The sequence below is a fragment of the Galeopterus variegatus genome, unplaced genomic scaffold (assembly GCF_000696425.1).
Source record: "Galeopterus variegatus unplaced genomic scaffold, G_variegatus-3.0.2 Scaffold2727, whole genome shotgun sequence".
Taxonomy (NCBI): domain Eukaryota; kingdom Metazoa; phylum Chordata; class Mammalia; order Dermoptera; family Cynocephalidae; genus Galeopterus; species Galeopterus variegatus.
Genome location: NW_007728838.1, coordinates 124,466 through 141,658, shown reverse-complemented (window position 1 = coordinate 141,658; position 17,193 = coordinate 124,466). Strand labels below are relative to the sequence as shown.

Genomic DNA, 17,193 nt, shown 5'->3' with positions numbered 1-17,193 from the left:
CACACACACACACACACACACACACACACACACACAAAAAAAAAAACCGGGGGGTGTGGGATGGGGAAGAAGATATAACAACTATACTTTTTTTGTAGTTGTTACAACAAACAAACGGAGGGGACATTCTTGGGGGGGAGGGGAGAGAGGGAGGAGGGCGGGAAGTGTCGGTGGTGGGCCATAATAATCATATACATTGTATATTGACAAAAAAAAAATAAAAAAATAAAAAAAAAAAAAGAATGTGGTGCTATTAACACCAAGGTCTGGAGTTTGATCCCTGTATTGGCCAGCTGCCAAAGAAAAGAAAAGAAAAGAAATGTGAAGACGCTGGAAGACACTGGATTCTCATATCTACCTCTACATTCAATCTGTTATGATTTGTTGCTTTGGTTGAAATATATGAAGATAATCCTTTCTCATACAGATGTGTAGTTGGAAAAGGGAAGAGTATTTTATTAATCTTTTCAGATAATTGTAGATATTTTTCTTTGATGTTACACCAAAACTCAACAAGTGGAGGGTTAATTATAATGTGGAATCTGAAATCATAACATTGAACTTTTTGTTATATTAAAATCCAGTGGTTCTATCTTGAAATTGTAATAGATCTTTTACCTTGCAAGATTTTGTAACATTATGCATTGGGCATTTAAAAACTATTAGTTTACTGAGTCATACAAGTCTTCTAAATGTTGACACATTCCTTCATAGATGCTTTTAAAAATCACATTAGTTAATATCAGCACTTATTTCATCAGAAAAGTCTTTGATTATTGGGAGGCCAGACTCACAGAGGCAAATACAAATTTTCCAAAATTCCAGTTTTGCTTGAAAGATCGTATTTTATGATTGGCAACAAATACTGTTGTTTTCCTAGAAGTGACAAACTTGCCTTGCTCATTTTTGAGGAAATATCTGCCACGTAGTCAAATTTGTATAACCATATTCAAATTTGAATAACCATATTTCAGTCATTCTTTCAAGTAAAAATGGTGTTCTGTGAAAAAGTGGCCAGTTCACCTTGCCACTTGATCACACAAGTACTTTCCTCAAGACAGCCACAAACTTGAGTATAGCAAAAATGTTTTATGCATTCTTCCCATTTTATCACATAGAGTATTAAAGAGATGTATTCAAGGCTCGAGATTTAGTAAAATTAATAATTTTTAATGTTTCACCAAGGACATTAAATAAAACTGGCTTTTTTTTCTTTTTTTAACTGCCAATGTATAGCTGTGCATAGTAGTGCAATGTGTTGCACTCAATTTGTCTTTTTTCATGCTAAGATGCCAGTAATCTTATCCACTATTGCTTTTGCACTATTAATTGTAAATGTCAACATAGTGAAAAAGACAAATAATATTTTGGCATTATTATGAAAATAGTTTTGATCTCACAGAATTCCTGAAAGTGTCATGGGGCCTCTGCCCCTCTCCATCTCTAGGTCTGTATACCACACTTTTATATAGCTTTCCAGCAGTTTGACCAGCACTTGGCTTTTAAAAGTCCAAGAAAACATGTTACATGTTTTTCTAAGGAAATATTATTTATACCCAGATTTGTTTGTAAAAAGATTTGAGGCAAGGAAAAATAAATTGCATAACCAAGTTAACAAATCTGCTAATTAACAGAATTTCTGCTTTTCTTTCTCTTAAAACTTGCTGTTACTAATTTTAATCATTTGGGGTGATTTTTACAACAGTGATTAGTTCTGTAATTGGTAGGTATTGGAATGTATCTTTGGGCAATCTAAAGTGTACAAGCTTTAATGGGAGTAGTGCTAAGGAACCTGCATTAGATTCCCGTTTTTGGCAAAGTATAAGTGGATGTTTATGCTCTGAATGGTTAATAAGAATTTTTACTTACAGGTGCCAGGGAATATCATGTCCAATTTTTTAGCAACCAGCCAGAGAGGGCATGGGTTCATGAAAAGCGGGTACGCGAATATAAAGGTCATAAACAGTATGAGGAATTACTGGCTGAGGCAACCAAACAAGCCAGCAATCATTCTGAGAAACAAAAGGTAACTAACAACACATTCATTTTATTTATATAATATGATTTTAAAAACTTGATAATTTTAAAAGTTTGATAATTTAGAAGAATTTTTTATACTTGAATTCAGAAAATTGTTAGAATGATTTATTTTAACTCCTTTTAGCTTGGTATTAATTATTATGGTAAGTGATCAGTAAGTTTAAGTGCATTAGTAAGTTTTATATGTCACATAAACAACATTAGAATACTATTAAAAACTTTTTAACTACCTGCTAATAAAATGTTGGATTCTATTATGAATTGAATTAATTAATGTACATAAGTCTACTAGATGCTAGTGAAATACAGATTTTGTCAGGGATTTTTATTCTTTTCCCTATTTCAGCATCTTTTCAAAATTCCTCTTCATTCTTATTTAGCAAAATTGTTTTAAGAAAGTAAAGTTTAAAAATATTTAGTGAGCACCTATTGTGAGACAATTATCATTTTAAGCATTTTATATATAGTAATTCATTTAGTCTCTATAACAACCTATATGAGGTAGATGCTATTGCTTTTTCTACAGCTGAGGAAACTGAGGCACAGAAAGATTAAGTAACTGATTCAATCAATATCACACAACAAATGGAATCAGAAAATACGTTTGATGTGGTGGTGGGTATTTCAGAATTTTGACACGAATGCTTGATAATCTGGTTGGGATTTTAAACTCAACTAGTTTAGAAGAGTAAGAGTAAGACTCTTCTCATTCAGAAATTTGTCATTTTTATACTTCAAAAGCTAAATTTTATCACTGAGGGTTTTGATTAATTTTACCCGACTTACATTTTATAGATTTATACGGCAGTATTTGACATATACTATACCATCTCATAGTTTCATAACTAATTTTTGGCCACTTGGATAATTCCTAACTGCTTTGGTCATCTCATGCACCTTGATTCAGCTACTTTGGTTGTCTTTCATACCTGTACCCCAAGTTTTCTTACCTCTCTTGCCAACCCAAAGTCTTGTGTTCGGTTCGGGACTTAGAGACCTATGGGAAGTGTGGTTTAGGTTTATTTTTTCCCGCATACATGCCTGCTTTCCTTTGCCTTGTGTCAGCTTTCATTTGTTCCTTGGCGCTCCCTCCTTTCACTTCATTCTGTCCGTGTTTGCGTTATGGTACAAACTAGCAGCACAGCTTCAATTGTTGGCTCTACCAGTTACCTCAGCGTGCTCTCTGTAGCACCTGTGATCTACCCCCTTCCCCTGGATATGAGGGAGTAACGGGAGCTTTGGGGTGTCATTTTTAATGGTAGTGTTTTATCGGCCACTGAAAGTAGTCATTTCTGTAATCCTCCTTCTCTTTTCCCTCATTATAGCTAGCTTTTTATGAATATAATGTGAGAAGGATGACTCCCTCTTTGGGGGACTTGTCCAGCAGAGAGGTCAACAAGGATGGATATATAAAAGAAAATAGACCTTCATGTCATCTAATAAACTAATACTAATTTGTCAAGGTCATGGAGTTAGAACATTCTGCTTATTTGACTGAAGAACCTGAAGATATCTGTGTATTCCTGAAAAGATCACATGGGTAACACATATGGTTTTAATGTATCTATTAAAGTGTATCCGATAATGCCTGTATCTTTTTTAAAGATTAGGAAACCCCGACCTCAGAGAGAGCGTGCTCAGTGGGATATTGGCATTGCCCATGCAGAGAAAGCATTGAAAATGACTCGAGAAGAAAGAATAGAACAGTATACTTTTATCTATATTGATAAACAGCCTGAAGAGGCTTTATCCCAGACTAAAAAGAATGTCGCCTCCAAAGCCGAAGTTAAAAAAACCCGAAGACCAAGATCTGTGCTGAATACGCAGCCAGAACAGACCAATGCAGGGGAGGTGGCCTCATCGCTATCAAGTACTGAAATTCGGAGGCAGAGCCAGAGGCGGCACACAAGTGTGGAAGAGGAAGAACCACCTCCTGTTAAAATAGCCTGGAAAACTGCAGCAGCAAGAAAATCCTTACCAGCCTCCATTACGATGCACAAAGGGAGCCTGGATTTGCAGAAGTGTAACATGTCTCCAGTTGTGAAAATTGAACAAGTGTTTGCTCTTCAGAATGCTACAGGAGATGGGAAATTTATCGATCAATTTGTTTATTCAACAAAGGTAACTCCATTTTTAATGGTTTTTTCAGGGGACGGTATGTAAAGAATAGTCAACCTTGGCATTTAAAAAACACAATGGCATAATTTAAATACCCTTTGTATCCATTGCATTTGAAATGTACAGTCGATTTACTCAAAAAAGATGTAGGCACAAAGGCTGTGTTTTTCTTTTTTTTTTTCCTCTTTTGTAATATTCCCATCTGTAATAGATTAATCTTGAGCTATGCAGCCAATATTGAGCTGTAGAAAAAAGTCATAGAAAAAAAACTGGGTACTTTGTCTGTTTCTAGTTTGTATAGTTAGTTTTTCTTAGTTGCAAAGCACGCTTCTTATTAAAATCATCTTTGCCAGTTATCTGAATTAACCATTATTATAAAAGCCACTCTAATAATTGTACCTGCTAACCTGTGTGGATGCACCAGCAATTTTGTTAGACTCCTGTTGGTTTCGGATGTCTAACTGAATTTTAGAGAAATCCCAGAACTATACTTATTCTGTATTAACTGTGGTGATAGCTTGGGTAATGAGGTGGAAACAGCCTCTACAAACTGAATGTCTCCATAAGTTTGCGCTGGGCCTCCATTTAGGGCACTTATGCTTTAGCTTTAAGACTTAAAAACTCTTTTATAACATTGGTAATATTTATTCCATATACCTCTTCAGCCTCCCAAAATCATGATTTTGATTTAGTTGCATCTCACGCATGTGTACATAAAGAATTATGTGCTTATTTTTTTCTTAACGTAGTCATATGCACATTAAAATAAATATTAAATAATATAGGATATATAAATTATTTAAATAATATAATATAATAATTATATTTTCTTGTAGAGAAATGTTGAGGGTCTTCTTTTAACCTGTTTCTGCCCATAGGTTTGATTTCAGTAAGGCTAAGCTACCTGGAAAAACTTAAATTGCAGTCCCCACTTGGTTCTTTTGATAGCAAATTAATATTTTGCATCTTTTGAATAGCAAATAAATATTTTGCATCTTTTTTGAATGCAAATTGGCTTTATTGGAGCTAGTTTTATCTGCTTCTGGATACACAAACAAACTCGTGCCCACCACCACCCCCCGCCCACTGCTATTTAAAGGAAATTTGAGATAAAACTGATCCTTTTAAAATGAAGGCTTAAAAATATTTATATTTATAAATTACTCCTATTTCATTGCATTGACAGTACCTAAAATGAGACCTAAATTAATTGTACTTGCCAGCTCAAAATTACTTTATTGGGTCACATTTTGCTCACTATGAATGACATATACAGAAGTATCTAAGGATATTCTTGTCTCTCAAGACATTTTGACATTTTTATCTGTGTAACAGGGTACTTTGCCAAATGAAAATGACTAGAGTTCTGTCACTGTGATATGTGTAAAGGAAGAATCTGTTCAGACCAGAAAATATTTTGGTTTTGACAGAAAATTGGTTGTTACAAGTTCATTTTTTAGTGATATTTATCACCTGGACTTAGACAAATAGGGTTGTTTTTTTTTAACCACATGATCTCATACATTTTAGAATTCATCCTGATGACCTTACAAAATTGTTCTGATAATGACTAAGAAAATAAATTAACTGCAAGCAAAGACCATATAAAATTGAAGTAAATTATGATCATTTAAAACCATCTTTATAATCCCATGATACCATCTGCCTGGTAATCAGCTGTTTTTTATTGTGCCTTATTTTAAAGGGAATTGGTAACAAAACAGAAATAAGTGTCAGGGGGCAAGACAGGCTTATAATTTCTACACCAAATCAGAGAAATGAAAAGCCAACGCAGAATATATCATCTCCTGAAGCAACATGTGGTCCTACAGGTGGGTGTGAATGATGTGTGTATAGATTCATTTTGAGAAGTCCTAGTTCTGTTCTGCTATAATATGGTACCTATGTTTCTGAGAAACCTTTAGTTATCAGAAGTAAATTATATTTTAAAAATTGAAATATAAAAGCAATTATTTCAATAGGAAAGAATGAGCTAGGGGCTAGAAAGCTTTATTCATAGTAACAGATATTCTTTCTACAAGAATTTAAATAATGGGAGGGTTCCATAGTTAAAAGTATAGCTGTGAAATCTAAACATATCTGAGTAATGCACCATTTGATTATCTCTTTGCACGAGAATAACAGCTTTACTTTTCCAGCACTCTTAGCACATTCTTACCATTTCCTCCCTTTATCCCCTATTAGAAACAAATTGGCAGGTGCTAGAGCTCTTTTAATTATTCCTAGGTGTGCCTAGATATTAGTAGTATTAATATCTTATTAGGGGCCTGGGGCCTAACCCTCCTAATGTAATCTTGTCTCTGATTACGGTACCAAGAGTTGACAGTAGGTCAAATCTCATCTGCACCTAGTGGTACAATTATATTGCCATCCTCAAAACAAGTAAAGATTTTTTGTTTTTAAGCAGTTCTATTTTCATTTTTGTCTTCCCTGGTAGTACTTGAATATTGATGATTATACTAAAGTGTGAATCTCTGGGGTCCTCAGGTTGGTCTGTAAGGGTAGGATACTATTGCCTTAATAAACTTGTTCATCATTGTAAAGAAGAGTGAGAATAAAAGAAGCTGACACCTTTACTTGTGACTTCTCGGCTGTAAATTGATTAACTACAGCTCCAAAACAATATTATTAATTGACAAAGTAGTGGGATCCTTCTTTGTTATGGCTTTGAACTAAAGTGAGGGAAGCCATTTATGCACAGCCAGCAGCAGTGCAGCTAGAAAATGTAAAGGTTATTTGAAAGGCTTTATTGAAGTAGCTTCTGGTCAATTTTATAGGATGTCTTAGTAGCTTCCTCCTGTGGCGAGGGAAAGGTGATTATTACTTGGGAAGGATCATTTAGGTGGCCCAAGCACTTGAAAACATTAAGATCAGGTACACTGACGGTATCCTTCCTCTTCGGGGTCACAATGAAGTCATTCCCAACTTAGTGTTCTTTCAAGTTATGGTCTTCAATCTAAGTTTTATCCTTCCCCAAAATGGAGTTCATGTGAGTTTTCTTCTGTTTACTTTTAAAGAGTTATAATGTTTAAACATCTTAATAATTCTTGTTTTACCACTTAATATGAAAAGCTTGAGAATTTGTTTTAACTAGTTTTCCGTAACTAATTATTTCTGAAGTATAAGAAGTCCCTTGAAGGGGCCGGCCCGGTGGCGCACTGCTACAGTGCGCCGCTTGGGAGCGCGGTGGCGCTCCCGCCGAGGGTTCGGATCCCACATACAGACCGGTTCCCGCTCACTGGCTGAGCGAGGTGTGGGAGCAACACCGAGGGTTGCGATCCGTTGCCGGACACGAAAAAAGACAAAAAAAATAAATAAAAAAAAAAATAAAGAAGTCCCTCGAAGGCCGGCCCTGTGGCGCACTCAGGAGAGTGCAGCGCTTGGGAGCACAGCGGTGCTCCTGCCAGGGGTTCGGATTCTATATAAGGATGGCAGGTGCGCTCACTGGCTGAGCGCGGTGTGGGCAACACCAAGCCAAGGGTTGTGATCCCCTTACTGGTCACAAAAAAAAGACAAAAAAAAAAAAAGAAAGAAAAAGAAAAAAATAAGTCCCTTGATAGTCAAATTGATGATCAAGTTTTGGCCACATTTTTGTGCCTTTCTCGATTTTCCCACTTTGGTTGTTAATAATAGCAAAACTTAAGTGCACTGTTAACCATTTTACATATAAAATTAATTTAACTCATTTGTTAAAATGCAAAATGTGTAGTAGTGATTGGATTTTGAATCAATAATTCCTAATGTCAACTGAGTAATACTCATTTCTAACCATCTCTTCAGTTCCTTCATCTCCTCAATTATATTTACCTAAACATGTTTACCTGCCTTTAGAACTAAACTATGTCTCAGCTATTTTAGTTTGACTTTATAATTTTTAAAAATCCAATTCCCGGGCTGGCCCGGTGGCGCACTGCTACAGTGCGCCGCTTGGGAGCGCGGTGGCGCTCCCGCCGAGGGTTCGGATCCCACATACAGACCGGTTCCCGCTCACTGGCTGAGCGAGGTGCGGGCGCAACACCAAGGGTTGCGATCCCGTTGCCGGTCCCAGTCCGGTACGGGTGCGACACTGAAGGTTGCGATCCATTGCCGGTCACGAAAAAAGACAAAAAGGAAAAAAAAAATCCAATTCCCTTTTATTTGTATAATTTAGGAACCTTTGTGAATCCTGGTCTCAGCTCATCAGCCTTTACAATTTGAACCATTAAATAGTTTATGTGCTCCCAAGTATTTAACAGTTTTTCAGTGATTTATAACTAAAATTCCGAGAGTAGTGGATAAGAAAAGCAAGGAATTTGGTCAAACCTTAATTACATAAGTGTCAAGGCATCCTTAAACGAGCTTTGTTTGTTTGTTTAAATCATCTGTCTCTTAGGCTCAGTAGAAAAGAAGCAACAGAGAAGATCAATTAGAACTCGTTCCGAATCAGAGAAATCCACTGAGGTTGTGCCAAAGAAGAAGATCAAAAAGGAGCAGGTTGGCTTCCTACATGTACAGAGTTAAAACATTGTGTTTGTAAATGTCGTGGCTTATATTGATATCTTAAAAGAAAGAGAAACTTTTCACACCGGGTTTCCTTTCTGGACTATCTTCTGCTTCTGTCCTGGTGGGTTCCAGTGCCCAATTCTAATACAACCTTCTGTGATTCTGCTTCAAGCATTTTCACAGAAAACAGGCGCCAGGAGATGGAAAGCCAGTAGTGCAAGACTCTTAAAAAAAATCCCTCACATTTATTTTGAGATTTCTGTTATAAGTAAAATGATTTCCATGTTTTCATGATTTTTATTTGGAACCATTGAGTTCCCTTTTTTTCAAAATTGATTTTTGGTTTAAGCTGCTGGTATGTATTGTTTTTATTTTTTAAACAAATCAAATTAACTTATATTCTTATATTTAAGAAGCAGATAATCATAGGTGATCTGGTTTTCCTATTGATATCACAGATTTTTTTGGAATGTTATTTTCCCAGTGGAATGGCACTCACCTGCAGGGTAACCAATATTTAAGTAGATAAAGGGGGAGTGCATTTTGACTGAAGTGTGTTAAACCAGTGTAATTAATATAGTAATATACACGTTAAATTACCTTTTCAAAGAAATTTTAAGAAACCATTCTCCTTTAAATTAAACTCACAATCAATTTTTTTAAAAAATTTTTAAATAAAAGAATATTCATTTTCACAGCCCAGACACCTGCTATTAAACAAAACAAATTCTGAATAGAGTTAGTTCCAGTAAGTTTTATATTTTTAAAACTGTTTAATATGGGAGAGTGTGGACTTTTCTATTTAAAATATTTTCTTCAAAGTTTTAAACTTTTAAATTTAAAAGCTAACTTTGTGGGTGCTCTATGGTATCACCAAGCATGTAAAATAAATTTTCAAGAATATTTAACTAAAATTCAGTCATATACCAATATGTCATTCATTTATCATATTCACTTTCATACTTAGGAAATTATATTCCAAAAAATCTTTCTAAGCTTTTGCAGAGCTGCAGTATTCATTACCAAAATGAAGTTGTGATTTTTGCCAGCTGGTTCCCATATTCAGTCTGTGACCAGTTTAAAATTAACAAGCAGAATGAGTACAAAAAAATGGGACAAATTGTTCATGCCACTGTGTTATAGTTAGTAGTAGAATAATACCAGTGATTGTTTAGAAGATTTTATATTTGTATAACTAACTGTATCTTATAAAAGCATTTCTGTTGTATGTTTTTTTACCTGTTGTTAAAAAAAATAAAAAATTTTTTTAAAAGCTTAGAACAATCCTTAAATATTTACAAAATGTGTTTCAACATGCATATTTCACCACATCTTAAAGAAACATGAAATTCAGTTCACAGCTTAAACAGGAACTCTTCCAAACAGCATCCTTTCTCTACTTCCAATGGTTCAATCCTCAAATTATCACGTGTTTTACATATACATTGGCAGAATAACTTCTGATCTCGCTCTCCTAATGTAGGATCAAGACACTGTTCATAAGACACTCAAGAAAGTGCTTTTGCAATATCACAAACTTATTTTCTTAAGTTTGTACTAGCAGCAAAAGTATTGAGCTTCCAGCTGTATGGAGCCCTGTAGCACTCTCTACAGAGAGGGTCCTGATTCCCAGCAACTTAGCTGTGAGTGCAGGCGCGGAAGGGTCTTAAAGTGGCGTGAGTTACATTAACCTGAGTATCATAGTAAGTAAAAATTTATCCTAACGTCTTTGGGGCGGGAGGGGTTTATAGCAGCATTGGGGCTGGTTGCAGAAACAACCCCTTTCCTGCCTCCCAGACACTGAGGAAAGTATTCTTGTTCTGTTCATATACCAAGGGAATGGTGGGAAAATTCTTTGCTAGAGAGCATGTGGCTGTGTGTTGTCACTTCGTATTCAACACAGGCAGCTAGGATTTAAATCCTCTCTGATCCTGAGACAGAGAACTTTACCCAGAAGATGGGACAGAGTTCAGATATCAGATACATTAATCACTCATCATCACTTAGATTGATGAACGTAGTATTTTTTCCCTCTGTTAATTAAAAGTGAAAAAATTCCTTGTTAATGCTGTATTTTTCTATCCAAACAGGTTGAAACAGTTCCTCAGGCTACGATGAAGACCGGATTACAGAAAGGTGAGTTAATATTATAATGTTGCTTTGCATTTCCTTGATTAAAACCAATTTTAAGAATTATTTATTTGTACTTTTGTGTTTTTGTCTGTCTCTGTAAATCCTTGTTGCTGCTCTTCAGTGTGAAACTGCAGTGTCCCCCAGTGTTTGAGTGTGTGTGTGCACCGTGGGTGAGACTTCTAGAGTTGATCTCATTCTGTACCTCCACTTGAAAAGTCTTACTTGTTTTGATAAATTGGAAAACACCACGTAGACTTGATACTGTTCCCAACTTTTCTCCATAAGATTCTGGGGTTTCACTGGTTTAGAAACTAGGGATGTGACGAATCCACTTTTTTTGGTATTCGACTGAATACCGAATAGTAGCTATTAATGTTTGTCAAACATGGACTATGACAAATCAGACAAGACAACCTGATTGAAAAAATCTTGCCACATTTATTTTTACAGTGCTGTAAAATCTTTTTGTAAATTAAAATGATTCGTAGCATATTATGGCCGCTATTAGATGACCTTATGGGAGTCTATTTGAGATATGCACAGAGTTTAAGAAACCTTAAACTTGTATCTGTATTTTCTGTGTGCAATTTGACTACAGTACAAACTCCATAGCATGATCCATGCATTTTTGGTGAGATCAAACTGTATTTAATACCTGTAGTTTACTCTGGGCAAATTGCATTATTAAAAAAATAAGACACCAGCCTCTCTGCATTCTCGGGGAGAAGTCTGCAGCGATGGTCTCCGTGGAGATCCTCAGCAGAACTGAACAGCCTCTCGGAGGGAACACTGCTTGGCGGAGCTCCAAGAAAAGACATCGCGATCGCTACGAGATTAGGAGGCCTGATTGCGTTGTGTTTCCACCATTCCACAGGGTCGGCGGACCGGGGAGTGCAGGGCGCTGTCAGGTTCAGTGACAGCTCCGTCTCCGCAGCGACCGAGGAAACTGTGGACTGAGATTCCTGTACAGTTTCATCCCAGACACTCCAGACTTGTAGTCTCCATGCAAGATTTCTTTGTCGGCGGCTCGATAAAGTTTCTTTGTTTTCTTCGATTTTGATTTTGCCAATCGTCATTATTGGCATTTTCCTGCCTGGTTTCTTCTTCAAGACTCTGAACAATTGCTTTAACATTCAGATGATTTTTTTTGGTCTGAGCTGGATGGGTACAGCTTAAATCATGGTTCCAGCCTAAAAACCACCGTTTAACTTACACTGATCAATTTCAACATGGACTGTTTTTGGTTTTTGGTTTTTGTTTTTAAATAAAGCATCATTAATGCACATCTGCAGGGTTTTGCCAAACAGCCCAAACTGTATACATTACAATCATTAAAAGCTCTTTTTTAAAATATTAGTGCCGTTATCGTGGAGAACAGCATGACAGCTGTCTTTGGCAGTCTGTCATTTTTCTAGCATTTTCAGAAACTCATCGGAAAAGGCGGTACCTGTGTTTCCCTTCGAAAGCCTCTCAGTACAGCACTCCTGTTCCTCTGTTAAAACTCCTTGTTAATCCAGTGATCTTTTAGGCCAAGGAAATATTTTGTGGTGGTGTTCTGGGTCCATACACCAGCAATGAAGGAGATAGATTTGTGTACTTGTGTTTTTTAATCAGCGTTAACATGGGCAGGCACCCTCATTTATAGATGTCAGGAAACATTCAGTGAAAAACTATAGAATGGGATGTGATAACGAGGTTCCAGTAATGTGAGCAGTCTAACGAGGCCCACATCCTCCACCACAGAACATGGCTTTATACCAAGTGCTTCTCTCACTCAGCCTGTTGCGGATCTTCATGGCCTCAGGAGACTTGTTTCTCCATGGTCTCTTCTGGACTGCACACTTCCACCATAGCTTGCTGGGCTGATCTAGATGTCTGTTTGTTGTATGGAAATTTTGGGGGAAAAAAAAAATCCAAAACACAAACTGTGGGTTGAAATTTTAACCGTCTCCTTGGTTCCTTGGTATTCACCGTGCCTGATCTGCACATTTCATCGTGGCTGTTTCTGTATAGCCTATACTGCATTAGCCCAAGAGATTGTTGCTTTGTAACTTTTTGCACTATTGTTTTGGCTGGATTTGTATTACACACAGTTTTAAAAAAAATTCCACACTATTCTCTGCCTTTTTTTTTCATATTTATTCCTTCCCGCACAAATTCCACATAGAGGCCTCTCATCCAGCTCTTCGTGATTTGGCTGCACTTGAACACTGATTGTCCATTTACAGCCCTCAGTAATGTGCCTCCTAAATGACATGACATATATAGATGTGCTGCAGCACTTGTTAATGATCACAATAAATGCCACTTCACCAAGGAAGTCTCAGATGAACAATTATGAACATCCAAAATTTATTTGGGGGGGGGCAATAACCAACTGAATTGCAAAATTCAGGGGAAAATGGCACTATCCGTGTACGAATCGAATACAAATCAAAGATTTGTCACATCCCTAATAAAAACAACATGGAGATGTCTCTGCAACCATATTTGTAAGCTACACAGTATGTTGGGTTTTATGTCTTCCCCCTCCAAATTGAATGATTCTTTGAATTGCTCCAAATCAATGAGCTGTCCTGCAGTTTTGATAGAATTGATTTTTAGGTTGGAACTTGGGCTCTGTTGACTGAAAATAGCTTTAGAGCAGGAGAACTGAATTAAATGTTTTAATAATAATAGAGTAGTTATAAATTAAATCACTCACTACCAGGAAGGTCAGAAGCCTATGGAATTTTGACTCGTGACTTCAGTGTTAAAAAGAGAGCTGTGTTTTTTTTTTTTTCCACACTAAAGATGAGTTTGGGGAAAGAAAATATTCTCCCATAAAAAAAAAACAACAAACTTTAAGCAGTATTTTAGGATTAATTTCAGTGTGTTGTATTAAGGTGCCAGCGAGATTTCAGATTCCTGTAAACCTCTAAAGAAAAGGAGTCGCGCCTCAACTGATGTAGAGATGACTAGTTCAGCATACAGAGACACATCTGACTCTGATTCTAGAGGACTGAGTGATCTGCAGGTAAATATGTTCGAGAGTTTGGGCACAGTGCTCTTTTTTGCTTTGCAAAACCAAAGTAACAAAATGCTTTTGCCTGACTTATTTGGGGAAAGTGGGAAATTTTAAAAATATTTATAGGAAAAAATCACTTTGGTTATTTTGTAACTTATGAGTGTCTTAATTTTGCTGATTCCTACATAAAAGAAGTATAGTTTTTAAAAATTTAACTACAGTTTCTTCCCAGTGGTAGACGTACAGTATGCATGGGTTTTAGAAAGAGAGGAAGAAAGAGGTTGTGTCCAGATCTATTTGAGCAAGTTTTAAATAGGGTTTTCATAGCATCTAGCTTTGAGGGAATTTTTGGTTTTCTTTTTTTCTTAAAAATATGCTATGTTTTCCACGTAGGTAGGCTTTGGAAAGCAAGTAGATAGCCCTTCAGCTACTGCAGATGCAGATGTTTCTGATGTGCAGTCCATGGATTCAAGTTTGTCAAGAAGAGGCATTGGAATGAGTAAGAAGGACACTGTGTGTCAGGTAGGCAGGTGACTGATCCCGTGGTTTAAAACAATTGTTATCATATTCTGCCAATAATAGACGTACCTCTTGTTGAAGAGGGAAATATATTTCTAAATTATATTACTTTAAAGCTACAGGTCTAAAAGTTTTGTCTGGCTCTTTTCTTCCCTTTTAAGATGGAATACTTATTCTCATGCAAGTGTCAATCTTCATTGTGATATGCTGTTATTAATTGGAAATAAATGGCAGATGACTTATTTCAAAAACATTTTCTTACATCTGAGTTTGTATTAACTTTTTTAAATGTATTTTTACCCTTTTTGAAAAATACTGCTTTGCCCTGTGAAGAAAGGTTAAAGTATGCAGATCCCAAAGAAGAATTCATAAAAGATCAAGTATGACTTTTAAACTTTATACCATATTGGGTCTGGAAATAGTTGTCTAGGTCAGTGGTTCTCAAAATGAAGGGCAGGGACCAGCAGCATCAGCATCTTCAGGATACTTGTTAGAAATGCAAATTCTTGGGCCCCACCCCAGATCTACTGAATCAGAATCCCTGGAAGAGGGACCCAGTAATCTGTGTTTTAATAAGCCCCCCAGGTGATTCTGATGCCTGCTAAAGTTTGAGAACCGTGCTTTTTGCCATATTACAGATCTGTGAGAGCTCTGGGGACTCTCTGATTCCTTGTGTGGGAGAGTGCTGCAAACACTTTCACCTGGAGTGCCTAGGATTGACATCACTCCCTGATGAAAAGTTCATCTGCATGGAATGTAAAACCGGTGAGCTTACTTATTTGTTAGATGTGAAAAGGTGTATAGGGAAGAATGTGCAATGCCCATATCTCCCATAACATCTAATTCTCTCTTATCAATTTTATCTGGCACCCCTCCCATAGGTTTTTCAACAAATTAAGATACCATTTGGTGAATAGGTTTCTCAAGATCGAAAGTGTAGTCAAATTTCCTCTAACTGGTGCCTTTACCATAAAATCTATCAAATTATTGAGATGAATTTGTGTTTTATCTCAAGAGTTATACAAAGTATGTTAATCGAGTCATTTTTCAGGTGGGTTTGAGATTTTTTTGTGCTCAATAAATTAGTTTAAAGCCTCTGACTTTAGTAGACTGGAGTAAGTATTATTCAAAACTATAACCACGGGGATTATACTTTTAGTGGAAAGATGGAACTACTGGACATTCTTTTTAAGACATGGGATTCACCATTTATTTCTTATCCCACTATACATAGACTACTGTCTATCAAAATAATTTATAGAGAAATATACTGGTTTATATTTCTTCTCTATGTAGACATGATCCTGGTTAAAGTCATGGAAAGCAGGGAAGTAGTTTAATCTGTAATAACATGGCAAGTGAAAAATTGGTTGTAGATGGCATGGTAGTGCTTCTAGAGCCATGATTGTGTGTTTTTTTGTTTTGTTTTATTTTAGCTATGAGGAACTAAACCAATTGCATATCAAGTATATGTGATATGCTGCTGATCTTACCCTTGACTCTTATTTTCCTACTCCTTTTTTCCCCATTTTTTGGATTCTGACAGATGTTTATGTTATCCTTTTATATTTGATTGTATGCCTCCTAAAATCCTTTAGACAAAAGGTTGGTAACTTTTTTTACTGAACTTTTCCTTACTAAATGCCAGGTGCTGTTATACAACCATTTTATCTTACTATCTCATTTGCTCCTCATAACATAAGATAAGTATTATTATTTCCATTCTACAGAAAGGGAAACTGGGGACTAGAGAGTTTTGGATCTTGCCCAAAGTCACAAAGATAGCATATGATGAAAGTGGAATCTAAACCCAGGCAACTTGACTCCAGAGTTCTTGCTCTTTTTTTTTTTTTTTTTTTTTTTTTTACTGACCGGTAACGGGATTGCAACCCTCAGTGTCGCGCCCGCACCGCGCTCAGCCAGTGAGTGGGAACCGGTCTCCACATGGGATCCGAACCCTCGGCGGGAGTGCCGCCGCGCTCCCACGCGGCGCACTCTCCAGTGCGCCACTGGGCCGGCCCGGGAGTTCTTGCTCTTAAACATTGCTTTCTACTGCCTTGACTAAGCAGGATGGACATCACGTATCATATCCTAATGTACACATGCACTCACATACATAAGCACAAATTAAGCTATAGAAGCTGTTTAGAACATATAACTTATATTTTCCCTACATAAAATATTTTATTCATCACATTTATACTCTGCAGTAAAAGTTTTAACCTTCCTGGCCCTTTTAAGCATTCAAGTATATAACCACTGATTTAAGCTATCGATTAGGAAGGACCATGCACCTCAGTATTAAAACAATCTTAGGGCTCTTCCTAACTCTAGAATCTAGTAGAATTCTGCCAACAAAAGTTTGATATAATTTAATTTGGTACATGTCTGTTAGGGAATTTAAGAAGGAAATTTGCATTAAAAACAGTTAAGTGGAACAAAATTGGAAGACTCGGACTTCCTGATTACAAAGTTTACTACAAAGCTACAGTAATAAAAACAGTGTGATACTGGCATAAGGACAGATATATGGACCAATGGAGTAGAATAGAAAGCCCAGAAATAAGCACTCACATGTATGATCAAATGATTTCTGAGAAGGGTACAAAGACCATTCTGTGGGGAAAGGGGACAGTCTTTTCAACAAATGGTGATGGAAAAATTGGATGTACATGTGGAAAAGAATTAAGTTGGACCCTTACCGAACACCATAAAAAAAAATTAACTCAAAATCGATCAAAGACCAAAATGTAAGAGCCAAAACTATGAAATTCTTAGAAGAAAACATGGGGGAAAAGCTTATGACATTGGATTAACATTAATTTCATGGATATGACACCAAAGGCACAAGCAACAAAAGGAAATATAGGCAA

The 17,193-nt window shown here is 36.5% G+C and overlaps 1 protein-coding gene across 4 annotated transcripts in view; it reads left to right on the top strand.

Annotated features, from left to right (window-relative positions):
• WHSC1L1 (Wolf-Hirschhorn syndrome candidate 1-like 1) overlaps positions 1 to 17,193 on the top strand; it is a 101,568-nt gene that overhangs the window by 52,445 nt on the left and 31,930 nt on the right. For 3 of the 4 annotated variants that reach the window (XM_008582809.1, XM_008582810.1, XM_008582811.1), the window contains exons 5-10: positions 1,872 to 2,026; positions 3,646 to 4,161; positions 5,864 to 5,990; positions 8,552 to 8,652; positions 10,752 to 10,797; positions 11,669 to 12,909. In XM_008582809.1, coding sequence (XP_008581031.1) covers positions 1,872 to 2,026; positions 3,646 to 4,161; positions 5,864 to 5,990; positions 8,552 to 8,652; positions 10,752 to 10,797; positions 11,669 to 11,751 — 1,028 coding nt within the window. In that variant the 3' untranslated portion in view covers positions 11,752 to 12,909. Of the gene's footprint in view, positions 1 to 1,871; positions 2,027 to 3,645; positions 4,162 to 5,863; positions 5,991 to 8,551; positions 8,653 to 10,751; positions 10,798 to 11,668; positions 12,910 to 13,679; positions 13,811 to 14,194; positions 14,324 to 14,958; positions 15,086 to 17,193 lie in introns of those variants that run through there. The other variant, XM_008582812.1, reaches the window with a different exon arrangement.